We start from the raw sequence: 18928 nt of genomic DNA on the forward strand, positions 1-18928 counted from the left end.
TTCGCTGTACGACTAACCGACATGACACCGCTGTGAAAATCGCGTTAAAATGCATTTAATGCAGAAATCTTATATCGGCCAAACATGACCTTCGCAGATTGTACGCGTTTTACTGATGGGATTACAACAGGGAGCGCTTTTGAGAGTGAAATTAGGTCTTAGTTACCTGAGTCCGCATACTTGGGTTTTCGAGTGGCAGTTGGGGTCTGTGCGGTCTTGGGTTACTCGGCCGGGTAACCTTAACTCACTTTCTCTTCTCAACGGCCCGCCAAGGGCCGCACGTGCTGGAGATGCTCAATTGCTGACGCGTGTGACGTTTGTCGACCCAAGATACATTGATCAATTACCATTTGTTTAAAGTTGGGTACATTTTGACCTCGGTTTGGCTGGGGCATTAACGGTTATAACCCGATACCCGGTTAGGTTTGTAGGGGTCATTGAGCTGTCTGTTTGCTTCGATAGGCAGCTACTAGGAGTGTTTGCGAAAGCGATTTTCTTCTCATAATCGCGGCTTAACTGGTGACCCCGATACATTTTTGCATCAAGTTTTGTGATTCGAAACTTTGTTTGCAGTCCATCATAAGCACGTTGTTACTGCCTTTATCGGAATGTTCGTCTCACGGAGATATAGTTGTCAACCGTTTTGCCATTTGATAAGATACGATCAGTCTCTTACTGTTGGCGTCGTGTTATCTCCCCTTATTCACGCTAAATAACTTCTGCATGTCACATACGACATTTATTCATTCAGACTCGTACACGTGGTATAATAATAGGATATGAAAGCGAACGACAAGGTGCAATATGTTAGCCTAATAATTAGGCAGTGTTTTTCCCGGGATACGAAGCTATATACGATTACAAATGAAAGTAGATTGATTTGACATTAACGTTATTACTTATTTAACCAGTCTGAGTGGTACATCCACCCCACCAAATTTTGTACAAAAGCGTGTTTTAACAGATCTTATGGAGTTTGTTTAGTTTCACCATGCTTCGGTTACTCATGCCGCTCTTTTCCACTTAAGGGTACACTAACAACTTTATAACGGTGCTCTGAAATAGGTCAATTAAACAAAAACGAAGAACTTACACAGTTTGTCGCCGAAAAAGGCTATTTGTCAGGTTAGCTTTTTTATCTCAATAAAGAACAAAAATCTGTTATCAGAATCTCGCTGCCTATAGTTCTTGTGTTGTAAGTAATTTCAACTCAACTTACCGCGATGAAGTGCTTCAAGCTTTGATTGATGAGATAGCTTTTTACCGACGGCAGCATCTTAATCTTCCTTGTAATTCTGATCGAAGTGAAGAATAGAATGCAAACTTTCTTAACACGCCGTTAATATGAAATAAAATTCTTTGCGAATCGTTCGGGTTTTATATATTGCTTCTTAACTTCTGCTTACAACAGCAAAATCTTTCAACTCGCACAATGTAACAACTAACAACCCACGCTATAAGGCAACTTAAGATTATTCCATTTTAAACTTTCAATAGCTGTTTACTGGCAAAACGTATGATCCTAAACCCTGAAAAATTAGTTGCAAGCTTGTAATATACGTCATACGTTTGGGCAACCTTTTTCTCCCATTTCAAAATGAAAACATAATCACGGTATCTGATATCTTGCTGGCACCGTCTATTCCGTAAACAAGCATTTGTGTAGTTATTTTTATTTATAAAAAGTCGCCTGCCCCTTCACGATGCTGACTAAGTCAACTGCGGAGGAATGTTGACATCGCCGAGTCTTTGTTTCGACTGCACTGAAGTCTTGTTTACAAACATCAGGCTTTGGTTGTAAAGCCAGCCCGCTGATAGATGAATTTGATTGGTTGGTTAGTGGCACGCTTTAGTTTGGGAGAATTTCACACGGGCCGACCTTTTGTGGTGCTGGCAGTTGACGAAGCTCCACATAACCTCTATGCATCTTGTTCTGTCGCAAATTCATTCTGGATTAGTCGATTTTGAATTACTTTAAAACCGTCTCATATATGTTCTTCCCTGTTTCCTGGCTTTTAATGCTAAGTTTTTTTCTGCCCCTAGGTACAATGTTTGTTGCCATATCACGTGTATGTTGAAAACCAGCTTTATCTTTCCTTGCCTGCTTACAACTTCAACCTTAACCGCACGCTTGCGCATTTTGTACCATGCGGTATTGACTTGCGTCTTAGCGGTTTTGTATGAGTAAGCCCCAGCCATCGTAGACCCTGTTTAGAATTAAGCAGACGCCACGAAACGAGATCTTGAAACAGCGTTTTATGAAAAAAAACATCAACTGGCGGTATTGGGTGCTTGAATCAGCAATTTTTATCGTCATCGATGAAAACAAAGACTCACACATCACGCTTTGGGCGTGATGGTGGTTTCTATATTCGCTACAAAAAACATGCTTTTTCTATAGACTTACACGTTAGGCACGCTATATGTCGGTAACCGATTGTTTTCTTAAACTGACAAAATACAGACCCCGACCTATATAGATGATACTCGCTTAAATTCAAAGGGGCTGTTGGGAAAAATGATTATAGTTTTACCGCAGGGATGTTCCAGACAAAAGTAGTTGTCTACTTTCTAGCCTTTCGTTCCAATGGCTATAGCTCAGCGAATATGTTAATTTGATGGTTATAAAATCGTTCTCCTCTGACCCCTTCTAAGCTTATATCAGGGCATATCAAATAACGTTAGAATTTGAATCGGGAAAAAGAAACATTTCATTAAAATGTGGTTGATAAACCAGCGTAGTTATCGCGTCTAAAACGTTTCCCGAATTTAAACCTTGGTGCAAATTTTTGATGACCATTCCATTTATTAAACGTTGCAGACGATTTTGCAATTCTCGAACTTCCGAAGACAATCCAACATATCTAATTTTTCAACTCAACCGATAGATAAAATTACGGCATATCCTGCGCCAAAATCTTTGATATTTGTTTGGTCTCGTCATCACGGAGGCTTTCCTCGTGTCACCGCCGAAAGGTCACGTAGAACTATATTGGGGAGTCTTCATTCCGTTTATCCGCAACGGAAGGGGTGTTGTTTGAGATCGTGCGGTTTCTCTTGCAAACACGCGCCCACTCCATATCTGAAAGATAACTTGCGTCTTCCACCTTTTCCTGCTTAAAAAACGCTGCTGCTCTTTTTACTTGCAGCAAAACATTAACAAAACTTTTGCCGTTTGATAAAGTCTCAGTTCGTACACTCTTGGAGACCACGCCGGCCAGCCGCGAATAATTCAAAATCAGGTAGGACCTTGGTTTATATACCGGCACACCGTCACGCATCGTTAAAGAAAGTCCGTACTGAAGAGGGGAAACCATCTGAGTTATCAAAAGAAGCTATTCGGTAAATAAGGCGAACTTCTGGCAGCGCAAATACAGAAACGGTTCTTTGGCGAATATGACGTCTCGTTTCCTTCTTATAAACGTTCCCCTAAGGCAAGACTTTCTGACAGCTAAACCGCGACAAATCATACAAAGCATTGGCCGAGGTCTCGTGGCAATTAGACCGACGAAGTTATATAAATTTTCAATGGTACGCTTCTGTGTTCAAGGAACTTAATGGCGTGGCGGTTATTAGGCTATATTCTTAAATTGTTCCACTTCGTAAAGAAGCAGCTATTTTCGTTTTAGTCACCATATTCAGCGGAAGCTAATCCAGTTAAAATGACGAATTACCGCGCTATTGGAATTTAAGAGTTTTGAAGTTTGAAGATTTTAAAACCTTCGCGAAGCAATAATGTTGAGTATTTCCTGAATGTTAATGCTGGATACTTTTTCTGCGGTCTTACCCGTAATCGCAATCACTCGCAACTCAGCGTGGAATTAGGGACCTATTTTACGAGTCGTTTAACACAGTAAGTGCTTTCAATTGATACATTTTTTCTGCTCTAAATGAATATTTGTTTAATTTATCAGCTGGGTCGGACTTTGCTATTCGTCATTCCCCGCCTACGTCCAACTAACATGTCTTAGTAATATAGTTGTAAATGAGACAACAGTTAAATTTACGCTGATATATGTTCAAGGAAATTACGATTAAAAAGGCCTTATAGTTAGATTAATGCATCAAAATTCAAGAGTAAGCAACTTTTAACCACTTAAAATTCTTCACACCCTGTCATGATTGCGTCTCGTTTTTCAACGCCAAGTTATGGGTTGTATGAAAGGAATATTTATAATAGCGCACGCTGCGCATTCCAGGCTTTCTAAATCTGTGCGCAACCACGCTTGGCCTGTCACGGAGGACAAAGAACGGGTCGTTTAAACCATGCCCTCTACAATTATCCATCAAGTGAGACAGATTGCGGTATAAAGTGGCATGCGCATGAGGTAAACAAGCCAAACTAATGCGTCGCCGATACCTATCCATTTTAACGACTCACATAGGCGGAATGTGGACTTTGCAGTATTGCCGAACGCGCAGCAAACGCTGTAGAGCCGTCGATAATCATTTGTCTCGGGAACGGGAGCGGCCCATGTCGCCTCATGTGCGGATTTATGCTTTTTGGCCTGTGTGGCTGTGGTCAGCTCTCACTCCTATTTCGACAAGCATTTCGCTGTTTTGAGTGAAAAGCCTTGTAGCGCGTTGTTAAATATACACCATTACTCATAGTCTTGTCATTGGACTTAATACTATATATAAAGCAATCCTTGTCAAGCCATCCGCTCATCGAATTTGATCTCTGTTCATTCCATTACATCATCGTTTGATCGCGGATGCGGATGTGGATGCACTCAAAAGAGCGGCAGTAGAACTGTGTTCGAGTCTTTTATGTTGGTTACCTCTAAAAAATTCAAGTTCTTCCAATTGTCGTTCCACTTTCAGGTTGTCAATTAACGGCAGGTGAAGAAAGGTCTCGAGTTAAGTGTACCACTTGAAGGCTTGCCACGTACACAATCCAATGAATTGGCACCGCCACATGCGTCCTTCGACATGCAAATGTTACTTGTGTTCAGAACTACCAAGCCCAAGCTTGTTAAAACGGAATTTATTATTCTGCATGATTGCAAGCCGATACTGTGATGTAATACCTCAGATTTGTTACTGCTTGCGCAGTCAAAATAAACACCTTTGTGGGGCAGTATTGTCACTGAAGTGCTAGTTCTAATGAATACATTTTAACATTGGTTTATGAGATAAAATGCAGGAAGCAATAGCTTATAGTGCAACAATCTTAAAATGGTTGACCGGAAAGATCGGAATGCAATTACGTAAATTTCTTGAAATGTTTTAATCGAGGAGGGTGTGAGATGTTGTTTTTTTGCTCGTCAGATCCAGCTGGACACCATTACCGTAATGTCAAGTAACTTCCGAAATCCGCATTTTTGACTTGGTTCAATTTGAAATTATTAGCAGAAACTTGTTTGTTTCTGCTGACTGTAACAGAGATATGCTATCTGTTGGATTTTTTTGCGGTTTGCTTAATTCTTTGATTAAACGTTTAAAGCGTGTGCACTAAACCGGAAACACGATTTTCATTGGATAGAGAGATGTCGTCAAAGTAACTTATTTCTCACCAATATAATCCATAAATCACCAGATGTTCAATCGGTGACGAAAAGCTGTCTTTTGCCTGTAGCCGTATTGCTTGACATTGCATGACATTTTTCCACAAATGCAACTTATAGCTGTGTTGAAATTCGAGATCATGCGACCAAACCGGAGCGCCGGTGGTCGTCGCATGTGAAATCCACATTTTCTTGTCTGCTTTGTTGGAAAGTCGAGTCAAGTTACATTGCTGTAGGTATGCGATATTTCGCCGAAGCAAAAGACAAAGGCTTCATTGAACAGTTAGTTCATGTATCTTGGAAGCAGAAATCGTTCACCACATCCTGCAAGCTAGCCTTTTGTGTTCAGAAGTGCTCGATTCCTGATTTGAAAGGCTGCCGGCAGTTGACTTATACAATGCACTTCCGTACTGGGGAGAAACGCAATTCTGCTGTCAAAACTAAGCAGTCGAGTTTGAACAAGAAATGTAAACTTCACTGCGCGCACAAAGTACACCTGACCAAGCGCGGTTGGTCTATTGTAGGTTTCGTTCACAACGAGCTATTCAAACTTCAAAATACAAGGGAAGTAGCTCCATTGTTAGAGGCTGGCGAGTCCTATTCCATTCGCAGGCTCAGGATTGTTTTTCTGCAAATTACCGGATATTTTCTGCAATATAATCAGCAGAATCTACCCAACAACTTGTCCAGGTGTTGACACCGGTTAACCGTCGCAATACGTCTATGTGCAACTCCTCAAAGTATTTTGGTTTGCTGTTTGGTTCAGACAATATCGGCCTGGCCACAAAACAAATAAATATTTAAGAATTTTTTTTTCTTTTCACAGTAAAATTCTACGCAGTATATACAAAATTTAGCGCAAAATAAAAACATTTTAAAAACTCCAGAGCGCTGTAATTTCAGTTTGATAAGGTATTTAACAAACAATTAAAAATCCATGTGAATCTTTTAAACTAAAGCCTATTTATAAACCAAGAAAAACAAGCTTTTTTGTTTTATTTTCTATTTTGACGTTTGACAAAGTGTTGAAGATGAGTGAATTGAAGTTCAGATTTTCTATTTCCACGTTTTAAGCGACTCTAAACCATTCCTGGTTTCGCGTACATAGGCAAATGATAGTAGTTGTAACTGAGGAAGCTAAGAAGTCTGGCTTCCACTGCTTTTCGCTGTCCTGTTGCTGCGTAGCGTTCGCGCAATGTTGCCCTCTGTTGGTTGTTAACGTTGAAGTCCTCTTCCACGAGCTGGCGCACGTCAGCTTCCAGTGAAGACAAACTTGAGGCACCAGATGGGGGACATGAAAGCAAATCACGAACCTGACGATGGATCAACAATATCAACATCGTTCCTTACACAGCTGATAACTCAATTTTTAAATTGGGTAGTACAATGTTCTTTTGTGTGTACGCCTACAACAGATACATTGTATCATATATCAATATGAGTAAGGTCACCTCCTGTCTGAAGTCTTGGAAACGATCATGGAAAAGCGCCAGCGCCCACGGCTCCCGGAAGAAAGCGTAGAGATCACTGATGAGTCCTTCATTGACTCTAGATAGAAGGTTGTTGAGGTAACGCTCATGGACCCCAAACAAACGCACGATATTGGTCATGGGCAGCTGCACTGCATCTTGGCGTACAAGACACGTGACCGTCTCAACGCGTCGGTATTGGCTGATGTGAAGGCGAAAGTAATTCCCGCGCTCCGACGAACCAGTTACGATCTCATCCCCGTGTTCCGGGCTCTCCAACTGCGCGGTATATGCCGGTCGTTCGCCTGGTTTCCGAACGTGTAAATACTTGTAGCCCCCTGGCAGCTGACCGTAAGTTACCTAACGCAAAATACATGAGATTTGCCAGGTTGGTATCTTTCTATTCCAGCAATTAGGTTTGTTTTCAGAATCATGAAATGCAAACGGGGAGTTAAAGATAAGTATCTTAACTCGCCTACCTTTGCGTCAGTGTACACCGGCACTAATTTGTCGTGTGGGTTCTCTGTGAGCATCGTGCCAGGAGTGCCTGGTTTCACGGTCGTCGCTGGTGTCGGAGGTGGGGGTTCATTTTGCTCGTTAGTGCCATCCAGTGTTGGATCAAACAGAGGCAACACAGTCATTGCGAGTCGAAAGCCAATTTCTCTTGAACTGCGTAGAAAATTTGGTTAAAACGATGGTGAAGGTCACGAAATTATAGCGCCAGTTTTTTGAAGCACTTAGGCCTTTGGAAAATAGTCACGCATTATCTATGTATGCATGTAGAATTACAGATTACGGGCTTACTCAGTGTTTTCTACAACTACACGGTGCGCAGAGTTGGTAAGTGCTGCTGCATGTTTACGGAATATATTGCGTTAAGCTCTCAGCTGAACTAAAATAATACAAACTTGAAGTTTTCATGCTTTGAACCGTATCCATCTGCATGGTAACGTCGTGCGTATTTGGTCATAGATCCAGCGGCACGGATGGCCGGGTCATTGGTCTTAAAGTTAGAGTCTATCGCTAGACGGCCGTCAAAGACCAGGCATGCGTCGTTACACGCGAGGAAGGTGCGATGGTCGATTCGACGAGGATGAAGGGAAACCAAACCAAGACATGAAAGGGAAAGAAGGGGTTTGGTTGGAGTGGTGAACGCCACAGCGGTTATCTTGGTACCTGAAAACGGCACAGCTTGCAGGTAACTATTGTACTGGTCACTTTACTCTCCATTTACCAGTCTCTCACACTGACAACTGTCTTAGTGTCTCATGAGTTGGTAATGTAGAGCAGGGCACACGCAAGCCATCCGGTACGTTTTCCGAGTTAGTGATCACCTGTGTTAGTTGGTTCTACATCCCAGCGAGCAAGAACGTGGTCGTCCAAAACTCGAACTCCTGCGGCTGTGAGTCCTGCAGCTACTGCGTCACTAATAATTGGTTCGTTGAAGGGGTCGCCGTTGCAGCCATCATCGCAGAGCGCTCCATTGGAATTGTGCGTTGGCGGCCGCGCCAACACTATTCTCGAGCCTTGCACACCGCTTGATAGCAAGTCTTGCACTGTCACGTAAGCGTCGAAAGTACGGCCATAAACAACGACCGCAGAGGCCTGCGAAATTCATCTCATAAGGAAAGTGTTGGCCGTACTATACACTCAGTTCCTCTTTCAAATAGCTTTTAAATAATCTCTCACCGTATCCTGGTTATTCTCTTTGTCCATTTTTGCAGACATTTTCGTACCCCACTGACGTAGCCTGACAAGGTTCCAATCGTCATTAAGCGCCATAACGTTCTCTGGAGCTGGAAGGTTTATATCTAGTGGTCGGTTGACTGCACTCTTTGAAAGATCATGATTAGTCGCAGAGTTTTCCACATCTGCGCCTGTTGGAGCTGGAATCTAAGGAAGGAGATGCATAGCAGCATATCAAGATTACAACAAAGTGGAGGCACTTGATACCCGAGATGTATCTTACCTGATATTGTTGTCCAGTGCAGAGGATAAGATGGTCATAAGATACTCTGGCACCATCCGACATGACCACTTGCTTCTTGGAACGATCGATTGCTGTCATTATTCCTATAATGGAAGAATGCAGAATGAATAGCACAAATTGTCCACTTGTTGTTGCCTTAAATTCAACTTCAACCTTTTATAGCAAACATAGCACAAAATCACTGTGGCACAAGCGCAGCAAAGATAAGACCTACAAACCTTGCACGACATTGACCCATGAGCGTAGAGAGAGGTATGCAAGGTCATCAGAAGTGTAAGATAATGCACTGGAATGTAGGGAGTCGGGCAACCCTCGTTTAGAGATGAGTGTGAGATTGTTAAAACGTAAATGAGGACAGAAACAAATACTTTCTAAAAACGCAATGCCCACATCTGAAGCTCCAATCACCACAACTCTAGCATTGATGGTGACCTGTGTATCAGGAAGCATTTGTAATCTAACAATTGTATTTCTGAAGTGTATAGTACTGTGGGTGTGCATGCCTTAGGTTCTAAAGTTAACTTGCGATTGATGTGGTTCAAAGCATATAGAGGGAACTTTGCAGTGACTCGCTTTGACGGTGCATTGATTCCCAGCTCTTCCAGAGGATAATCAATCTGACGTCTGGCACGCACGGGCACCATGAAGTTAAGACCTACGAATATGAATAAAAAGTTAAAAGCTTCTTAAAATCTCATATTTTTTGCAACTACCACAGCATATTTCACCAATTTGAATGAAAGTTTCATGTACGACCCTATCAGTGACTGATCGTATGTACGATCTTTTGGCTAATCTTATAATTTACACATTCAGTTTACCTGTGGCAAGAGAATGTTTGTTCACACAATCTTGTTCTGTATAATTTGGGTAGAGAGGATAGTAAAGACAAGATTTGTGTCCTTGTCTTAAAACCTCTTTCAAGAAATGCTTAGAGTAATGCTGTAAAAGACACAAAATATCATAAAAACTTTGAAAACTATTATGTATTAATACTTAAATCTGCTCAAAGTCATTGTACTACCTGAAAGATGGGATTAAGAACGAAGTGATGAAGATGTCCATGTTCATCCCTACGATGGTGATTGAAGTATATGAAGTCTTCAATGTTGTAATGAGATCGAATGTGTTCTATGTATTCTTCTCTTCGAATAATGCAGATTCCTACAATCTGCAAAATAACACTTAGCAGTGTTCAATGATATACATTCCTTGTCAAATTTAGACCATACACTCTTTTGCAGATTTTTATATTCTATCTCTATAATGTCTAATGACTATTTCTACAAGTTTAAGAAGACTAGGCATATATTTTAGCAACTACAATACAAAGTTATTACCTGTCCAAGGCAGTCTGCAACATACGCTTGAATTTCTGTGCCATCTGCATCCCGACGAGCACTGTTATATCGTCGTAGATCCTCAAGCAAATGCTCATTCATGTCAATATTAGCTACAAGCTTTTCAACCTATTGCACATATTATGATGAATTCAAGTAGATTTGTTTAACAAAAAGCAACGTTTTTTCAATATGTTTGACAATTTTTCTTTAACGAGAAAGTTATGTGAGCACTAATACCAAAATAAAAAACGGGGAACTACCCATAGTGAAAATGTAAATTCTTAACTAATAGCCAACTAAGACTATTATAACATATGGTTAACTGGGTTAAGCATGATATATTCAGCATTATACTTGCTCATAATCCACAGTGCATGCAAGGCGGACTCTGAAGTGGGAATTTATGAGCCCATGGCGATGAAAGACGTAGAGTTCATGTGGAACGTTTGCGATCGGTTTGGGTGTGACTCGAACAAACTGTTGGATCAAAGGAAATTCTGGCACCAGGTGCGGAACAGTAATAACAGCAATGTCCTTATTTGGAAAAAACCTAATGGAAAATAAAATGGTTATAAAATACCTTGATAGGTTGCAATGAAATACTAAACAGTGGAAGTCTTAACTATGACGGTTTATGTTAATATGTATAAATTTTGACTCAAATCAAACTATGTATCTTCATTCTCACTTGAATATTTCAGGAAGAAAATCTGAAGATCTCATTTCAAATTGCTCACTAATGCAGAATAACTGAATTGAGAAGACATTTGACTCCCCAGCATATGTTGGCTACAAATTAAAAGAAAAGATTAAAAGATTTATAAAAGAAGATATTAACGCAAAAAAACAAGAGATGCTAATGGATTGTATTCTTAGTCATGCTTGATTAGTTTGATACAAAAGCAATCAGTTCTTAGTAGTTTGATGTGTCACCATTGTTACATTAATAAACATATCAACCAACATTAAATCCCTGTCCTGTTTGACTAGTTTCAAAAATATTTACTTCAAATGGATGTTGTTTTTCTGTATCGCTGTCAAGTTTATCATTAAGGAAAACATCTTCTTCCTCTTCTGTTTCACTATTCCCCGTTTCTTCCAGAGTCTCCTCCAAGACAAGGGAAGCAGAACTTGTGCCCATGTGAGCTTCGCTAAGCTTTGGTTTGCAACTTGTCAGGACTGCTCCATTCAGAGATGCTTGGGAAGGTGCAGGAGTCACTCCGTGATCGGATGGTGTTGGTGCCAATATTGATCCACGCTCTTCATGAGATGCTTAATCAGAATAGACATAAAAATTACTTGTTTTTTCCCGAAATGTTAGAAACACAATAAGGGGATTTATTTAGTGATTGAAATTAAAACTGTTTAAAATGTCCTCAGCAAAGAATAACATTAATTACTAAGAGAAATTAATTGAAATAGTAATTGAGCAGAATTCGTTCTACTTTCCATAATGAGAAACTTGCATAGATCGCTTACCAGTGCCAGGTTTGTCAGCAACGTCAGACACAGAATGTATTGAAACGTTACTGGGTTGATCTCGTATTTCAGAGACAGAAGTAGTGGATGGAACAGTTTGCACGGGAGCAGAATCAGAACTTGAAGGTTCTTCTGTTTCTGAAGTTTCTGGATATTCCTCCTTGAGTATGTCATTCTCATGTGGCTTGCACAGTCCATGAAATGGGTTCAATTCAAAGCAATCCTTGTGCACCAAAGTACAATTATGTCTTCGACTGTATCACTTATGTTGAGAAACACTGTGCCTAAATTTTATTGCTGTAACTGTATCAGTGAATGTGTCATACCTGTAAGAATTTGACATTGACATGGGAACAGATGCTCATAAAACCAACAGCTTTTCCACCAACTTCAGCCACTAAAGCATGGTTATCTTCATCTTGTGCTTCAATCATTTCAGCAAGGAAATAGTTTCCATATGTCTGTAAAAATATTTAATGTTATCTTTCGTAGATTGGTTAATGATCTTTTGACAATTTAATTTAAACAAATTGGTAAATTTTTACTTCAGTGAGATTATTGTTTAATCGCTTAAACAAAGGAGTTAGGTCATCGTGGTCTTCAACAACAGCTTGCCGTATGTGCAGAAGTGGCACATGGTTGTGTCGTTGACAAACGTACAATGAATTATGGCCTAAAATTAAATATGAGTTAAAAATGCAAAACTTACATATGATGAAAATACAACTACCGCTATAACTGAAACAAAAGTATACCTCATCTTTAGAGTTATGATACCTACAACAAGCATAGGAAATACCTTCTGCTTTCAATGGATGAAAAATTTCTCCAAGAGCTGGCTCTGGTTGAGTACCAAGTGGTAAAACAAGAAAAATAAATCTCAATTCAGGCACAGCATTAAATACTGTCCTTACAATTTCACTTGCACAACCGATTGTGTAGTCATCCTTGGCCACAAAGTAATGCAAAAATAGGCTGAAAGACACCAGATTTTGGAAATGACTTTTAATTTTACGGTTTAACAGTGACACACCAATTTACAGTATATCCAATAGTAGTAATCTCTGGATTTTCATGGTTCACCTGTTCAGTGGAGTGGATTTATCGGCTAAATCATATTTTGCTTCTTTCATCCATGATGGCCAATCCGCCGGATCACAAACTTCAATTTGAGGATGGTCCAAAAATCCAGCAAATCCAAGGACCTGTTGGGGTAATTACACTTTGTATAAACAAGTAACAGACTTTCAGAAAACATACAACAAAGTGCAGTAGAATTTTTATGACCACTGAATTAATAAGGTGTTACATAATTTACATTTAACTCCGGTATGCTTAATATGGTGTGTGGTATGCATAAATAGTGGTTTAATCAACAGATGCTCAAGATTTCTCATTCCGATAGCATCACAAACGCAGAGGTTTTATAGTACATGAATCAAGACAGCTCAAAGCAACAATTAAACAACGTCAACTCAGATTTATCAGACATTACATTATGAAAGGAAAACTGGAAGACTTGTGACTTGGAAAAAGAGTTGAAGGAAAGAAGGCAGTAGATCAGGGGTTTCAAACCCGTGGCCCTCGGGCTACATTTGGCCCGCGGGAAGGTTCTGAGGGGCCCGCGTGGTATTTGTTGAAATGACATATTATCAACTGAATCGCCTACGTAATTTATGGCGAACTTACATTCCGAGAAATTGACATTTATTGTTTGTTTACTAATTTCTGACAGCCAATTTCTGACATGGAAAACTCGCTTCACATTGCTCCATTGTCCATCTCACCGAATATTGCCAAACTTGTGAAAGATAAACAGTGCCAAACTTCACATTGAAATGTCGACGTGTAGTAAAAACTTTGTTGAATTTACTATATCTTCGTTTGTTTGTTGTTCTTATAATTGTAAAAGAGGATAATACGTATTTCTCAGATTAGAATTTCGGGGTGAGGGTTTTAATTAGAAATTAGCAGTAAACACTCAAGTGGCCCGCGCAATCATTCGTAAATCGCATGTGACGCTTTGGCCAAAAAGGTTGGACACCCCTGCAGTAGATGGTCAAATGAAGACCGTACTGGAGAGTTTGTATGATGTGCCAGATGTCTCCACAACATAAAGTTGGTTTCTACATCACATTAAAGTAAAATAAGAAACAGGATATAGTTTGGCACTCTTAAGGTTAACTTTTATATTTTTCGACACGAGCTTTCTCAAGCATAAGCTTGCTTCTTCAGGTGTACTGTGAAAAAAACTGTGCGTACACAATGTGTAAACAGGTGTACTGTGAAAAAATTTTCACATTACACCTGAAGGAGCAAGCTTATGCTTGCAAACGCTAGTGTCGAAAAATATAAAGTTAACCTTAAGAGCGTCAAGCTTATCCTGTTTCTTATTTTACTTTAAAATTTGGTTGACCCGGTTCAGACAACATTAAATTTATTAGCGCTCTGAAAGCATACTTTCCAGTAGGGAATGAAGATCTACTTCAACAATTTTTAACCCAAACTTAAGAGTAGAATTGTGTTTTGGAACGCCACTAAAGATCAAAAAACATGTTGCCACTCCATTCAATCATGGTTTTCCTCAAGCCCATAATAGATTAGGCATAGAAAATGATACCTAATAAGGATACTTAAATACCTAATACTGTTAAAAACCCCTCAAATGATCAAACCTCATTCTCCTCATTGCTAAGCGTTACAGAAAGATTTGACTTCTCAATCAAATGTACAATATTGACTCTTCCAAACTGTGCATGTGTACGTTGTGCGATCAACTGAAGAATTGCTGGAGCATCCACAGATTCTGTTCTCCTTGCATTTATCACCTAGTATGAAAAAATCTTGATTACCAAAAGTAGTCCAGTAATTAATATGCTATGTAGAACTAAAATGAGTTTTTATGGTACAGTACAATGGACATCGTGTTTTCACAACCACACATTCTACTATAGCTGCTAGTGAGCAAAAGTAACCAGCAACGCTTTCACAGACACATTCAGTTGCCAGTTGAGGCTTTTAAGCTGAGAATGCTTATACCGTTCAAGATAAACTTCTAGGTCCAACCAAAGGCTTGTACTGGTATTGTAAGATAATGTGAGCTGAACATGTTATTATTTCACGTCATACTCATAGCCTGGCATGCATAGGCTAGTGCTCACTCATATTTAAAACATACCGTAATGATTTGAAAACATGGCTTAAGTTATGCAAGAGTGCAAAACTCATCAAAAAACATAGGCCTATACGGAGGGAACGTAGGCGATTTTATTGTACTGAACGTATAAAATTTCACAATACAGACATTAGGCCTAACTGTTTAATTAGCAAGGCATTTTACATAACTTTGATGCATAACAAATACGCAGCTTTCTGTCTTATGTCTACAGGTGTCTGCACCAGGGGTGTTTCATCATAATCCTAACTTGCCATGAATTAGCAAATAGTAAAATAAAAAGCAAGATATCGGATAGCACTCTAGGTTTAACTTTTATTTTTAATTACTCTATGTAAAAATTGCCTCAAATTCTAAACAAGTTCCAATTGAAGAAAACTAACCTCCGTAGGCCCGTGAGAAGAAGCAACCGTCGTCATCCCTTGCGAATTAATCGGAAGTATTAACCATGAAAACAATTTAGAAAATAATAACGCATTAACTTATAATAACATTTAAGTTGCAATGAAATCAGCACTTGGCATATAGCCTTCACAGTCATTCTATGTTCCAAAGATGTGGTTTCTGGTATCCCATGACAACAAACAGTTCGACATTGAAATCAAATTTATTTCACTGATTTTTCAGTGGCAAGTTCGCTTGTCGACATCTTGGTATTTGAAACATTTTTTATTTGTATTGATAAGACAATCTGTAGCATTATATTTATCTAATCATTCTCTGGTTGAAATTATTTGAAGTAGGTTAACTTCTAATATAAGCTCATCCACGGTTTCACAAACTGTCTATGGTGAAATGGATTAGTTAGGCTACTAAGTGTGCCCATAGATACTACATTCACGTGTTAATGTAGCATTTATGGTGTGTTGCAAAATTTTTAACTAGAGCAAGGCCGTCAATCAGGAATCTTACGCCAACAATAAATTTATCTATGACTTATTTTTATGGTTATTCATTATCTTGTTTCCGACTGGCGTTGATGTGGCTGTCAATCTCTGATCTGCGTTTGTGAAGTAAAATGTATAGATTAATCAATGGCAAAACCGGCTATTTTTAGGCTAGTTAAAAGGGTTGCTTTGCCAGTCAGAGATGAAAAAATTCGAGTCAATGACTCGACTCGAGTAAGGTTTTTCGGAAAGACTTAACTTGGTTTGTGTTTTGGTGCCTAAATGATTCGGCTTTACTTGTGTCAACGTGGAAAATTCGGTTAACTTGACTCGAGTCACAAAACAAATTATTTCAAGTCGTTATGGAATCGGTTTTTATATTTGTGAAAAAGTTTGTTCAAAAATCACCATAATGAATATGTTCAATATTTTCTACTGAATGTGCCAAAGATTCAGAAATGGATAATATCATATTTTATGCTCATAATTACGTTGCGAGTGTTCAGAAAATTGTTTATTGTCGTCCTAAAACGAAAAATAAACCATAAATAGTGATTTGTTTTTGACTTAGCAGTGTGAAGATTTGGACTTGACTTGATAAACTTTACTGGCTAAACTTAACTTGACATGAGAATGCAAATAAAATTAAAATTAAGAAAATTAAGTTGACTTGATTTGGAGTTAAGCTAAGATTATAGAGACTTACTTGAATTGTGCCACGACCATTAAGACTTGTTTCTGTCACTGAATTACAAATAGGCTACATGACTGTTATTATTGTCAAAGAGAGAATGCATTATTTTGTTAGCTGTTTCGTGTACCCAGTTTCTTTGCCTCTTGAAGCAGTTATTATTCTACGCCTTTGCCGTCTCCAAATACAAAACCAATTTCCTGAAACGTTTTTAAAAAATTTTGATCTATAAAAATGTAATGAGCATTAATAAAAACGAACAAGTAAGCTACACTAATTAGGCTATACCACAAACTACAACGGTATATTGAACCCCTATTTGCGTTTTTGGGTCTGCAGTCTACACTATACTCGGGTGGGCAAAACCTTTGACAAAAGCAAACGCTTTGGCTTTGCATGCTGGGTTTTGGCCACCCACCTGAGCTTTTAAGCCAACATATTTAATTGCTACTTTGTATTGACATTTTTCCCAACGCTGGTTTTCAAACCTGCAAAAAGTTATAATCAGAGAATTTAACTTTCGCAAAACAACTTTTTGATGGGTGTGTTCGTTTTAAGTTGAAGAATTAAATACGTAATGTTTTAGTTTTAAACGGTAGGCTATATCGGTATGTAGCAAATAATATGTTGTATTAACAGTAGAATGTTGAAGGTTTTTATTTACGCTGCATTTCTGCCTTTTGTGGAAAGCTGGGGAATCATTTCTAAATCTTCTTTGTTCATCAATTTGAACTATTGTTAATTTGATCGATTTTTTTATCCCCGGACTAAAAATTGTCTATAATAGAGATCTAATCATAGCAAAGACTTTTTACCATTTGAGCGGTGCCAAATTTCTATGGTAGCAAAAGTCGCATATGGGCATATACTGTATGCACAGGCTCCGCTCTGAAGATGTCTTCTTGTAAATCAGCCCATTCGTAAAGGATTAGCCCATAGGAAAGGGAAAAAGGAATGCACGGATTTAGCCATTCGTATGGGCTGAAAGGAATAATTCCATCTTTTAAAGTAATTGTTGTAAGGCTAATCGTGTTGGAATGAGTAATCCATTTTGTCGCATACGGCTATTCTAATGCCTACAAGCCTTATATAGATAGCCTGTAAGAAGTCTATGACGCAGTATCCGTTAATACTTTGTGCAAGGCCATTCCAACGGTTGTAACTGCAGTACCAATGCCATTTGCACAGATAAACCTATGCTATATGCTAAACTAACCAGTAATCACACTGTACTATGCTGTAGTTCGTATCAACACAACAGCCTATAGATCTCAATAATGTACAGCAGTTATAGCCTTCACCGTACAATGACCAGCCATAGCTGTTGAAAATGGATTACTCCTTTCACATAAAATAGATTACTCATTCGAACACGATTAGCCTTTCAACAATTACTTTAAAAGATGGAATTATTCCTTTCAGTCCATACGAATGGCTAATCCGTGCATTCCTTTTTTCCTTTCCTATGGGCTAATCCTTTACGAATGGGTTGTAAATAGAAAAAAACAAAACATTAAACGAAATAGGCTTTAAGCGAGGAAAGTATGGTAGCATTCACTGTAGAAGTGAATAAGAATAGAGCAGTAGCTCCTAACCTGAGGTTTGCTATAAGGCCAAAATGCCGTTTCACATCGTATAACTTATTCTTAACAAATCAGATATTTCACTTTATTGGTAGTCTATTCTATTATAGGTAAGGAGAACGGGTAGGTTATGCGAAAAGTTAATTTAGGCTATGCTGGCTTGTTGAAGTAAAATTTAGTTTACTTTTTTAGATTTAAAATTTAAATTAAGGTAAATTTAGTTTAATGGTTCTTCGTCCTTTTTGATCAAGTTTAGCACTAATTCACAGAAATTTGCACTCATGTATATATTTGCGCAGTTTCATTTCATGTAACTTATAGTAACTTGCTAAACAAGTATGATTTCTGAAGTAGAGTTTTGTAAAGATCAAATATGGAGAGGTTAATGTTTAAATCAATACTCATCATTTTTTGCACCGAATAGCCAGCAAAGATCTTGTTTAAGGGTGGTAGTCATTTTGAAGGAAACATCGATGAATTGGATATTGTCCAAGGGAGTCATATTTTAATGTTTAACGGCATTTTGACATTTAATTGTGACGCTCACCAGGATCAAAAGTGTTGACCCAGTATATAATAACATAAAAAGCAGAATAAATGGTGGTGTTATATAGGAGTTAACTTTTATTTACTCGGCACAAACTTTCAAGTGTATTTTGACATATGAGATGGCAAAAACATTTTTGATTGTCATTTTTTCTTATCAAGATGTATGACAAGTATGACGTCAGATTTTCTAAATTTTACATAAAAGCAATGACTTACAAGACCGTTTTTCGATCATCCAACAAAATAAATGTGATA

General features: G+C 38.7%; 3 protein-coding genes across 8 annotated transcripts in view; 1 reads left to right on the top strand and 2 right to left on the bottom strand.

The window, feature by feature from the left end:
- LOC143464956 (NADPH oxidase 4-like) overlaps positions 1-1544 on the bottom strand; it is a 12608-nt gene extending 11064 nt beyond the window's left edge. Inside the window, exon 1 of the mRNA XM_076963039.1 lies at positions 1220-1544. Coding sequence (XP_076819154.1) covers positions 1220-1276 — 57 coding nt within the window. The 5' untranslated portion in view covers positions 1277-1544. The remainder of the gene's footprint in view (positions 1-1219) is intronic.
- The window catches only part of LOC143464960 (NAD-dependent protein deacylase-like), a 25224-nt gene extending 14097 nt beyond the window's left edge, over positions 1-11127 (top strand). The window contains exons 4-6 of one of the 5 annotated variants that reach the window (XM_076963046.1): positions 7949-8174; positions 8239-10816; positions 11011-11127. The gene's annotated coding sequence lies outside the window, so the exon portion shown is untranslated. The remainder of the gene's footprint in view (positions 1-7948; positions 8175-8238; positions 10817-11010) is intronic. The other 4 variants (XM_076963043.1, XM_076963044.1, XM_076963045.1 and 1 more) reach the window with 4 other exon arrangements.
- LOC143464955 (cilia- and flagella-associated protein 61-like) lies at positions 6307-15497 on the bottom strand. 2 transcript variants are annotated; one of them, XM_076963038.1, is made up of 22 exons: positions 15347-15497; positions 14464-14616; positions 12872-12993; positions 12588-12763; positions 12334-12461; positions 12115-12249; positions 11795-12011; positions 11316-11581; positions 10998-11098; positions 10664-10859; positions 10307-10435; positions 9991-10137; positions 9788-9908; positions 9470-9621; positions 9185-9398; positions 8946-9049; positions 8666-8869; positions 8311-8581; positions 7885-8152; positions 7456-7645; positions 6959-7336; positions 6307-6820 (listed from the first exon to the last, which is right to left on the bottom strand). In XM_076963038.1, the coding sequence occupies exons 1-22, from the start codon at positions 15380-15382 to the stop codon at positions 6587-6589; spliced, it is 3942 nt and encodes a 1313-aa protein (XP_076819153.1). In that variant the 5' UTR covers positions 15383-15497; the 3' UTR covers positions 6307-6586. The 2 variants fall into 2 exon arrangements, with proteins under 2 accessions (XP_076819153.1, XP_076819152.1); XM_076963037.1 differs by having other exon boundaries at positions 11789-12011.
- Between the last annotated feature and the right edge of the window lie 3431 nt (positions 15498-18928).

The sequence above is a fragment of the Clavelina lepadiformis genome, chromosome 7, assembly GCF_947623445.1.
Source record: "Clavelina lepadiformis chromosome 7, kaClaLepa1.1, whole genome shotgun sequence".
Lineage (NCBI taxonomy): Eukaryota > Metazoa > Chordata > Ascidiacea > Aplousobranchia > Clavelinidae > Clavelina > Clavelina lepadiformis.

Excerpts from the sequence above, each read along its gene's own strand:
- LOC143464955 (XM_076963037.1), bottom strand. The coding sequence starts at position 15,382 with ATGACGACGGTTGCTTCTTCTCACGGGCCTACGGAG. Across the intron at positions 10,860-10,997 it reads TTTCTTCCTGAAATATTCAA|GTTTTTTCCAAATAAGGACA; the intron begins GTGAGAATGAAG and ends ATTTTCCATTAG. Across the intron at positions 8,582-8,665 it reads AAGAGAATAACCAGGATACG|GCCTCTGCGGTCGTTGTTTA; the intron begins GTGAGAGATTAT and ends TGAATTTCGCAG.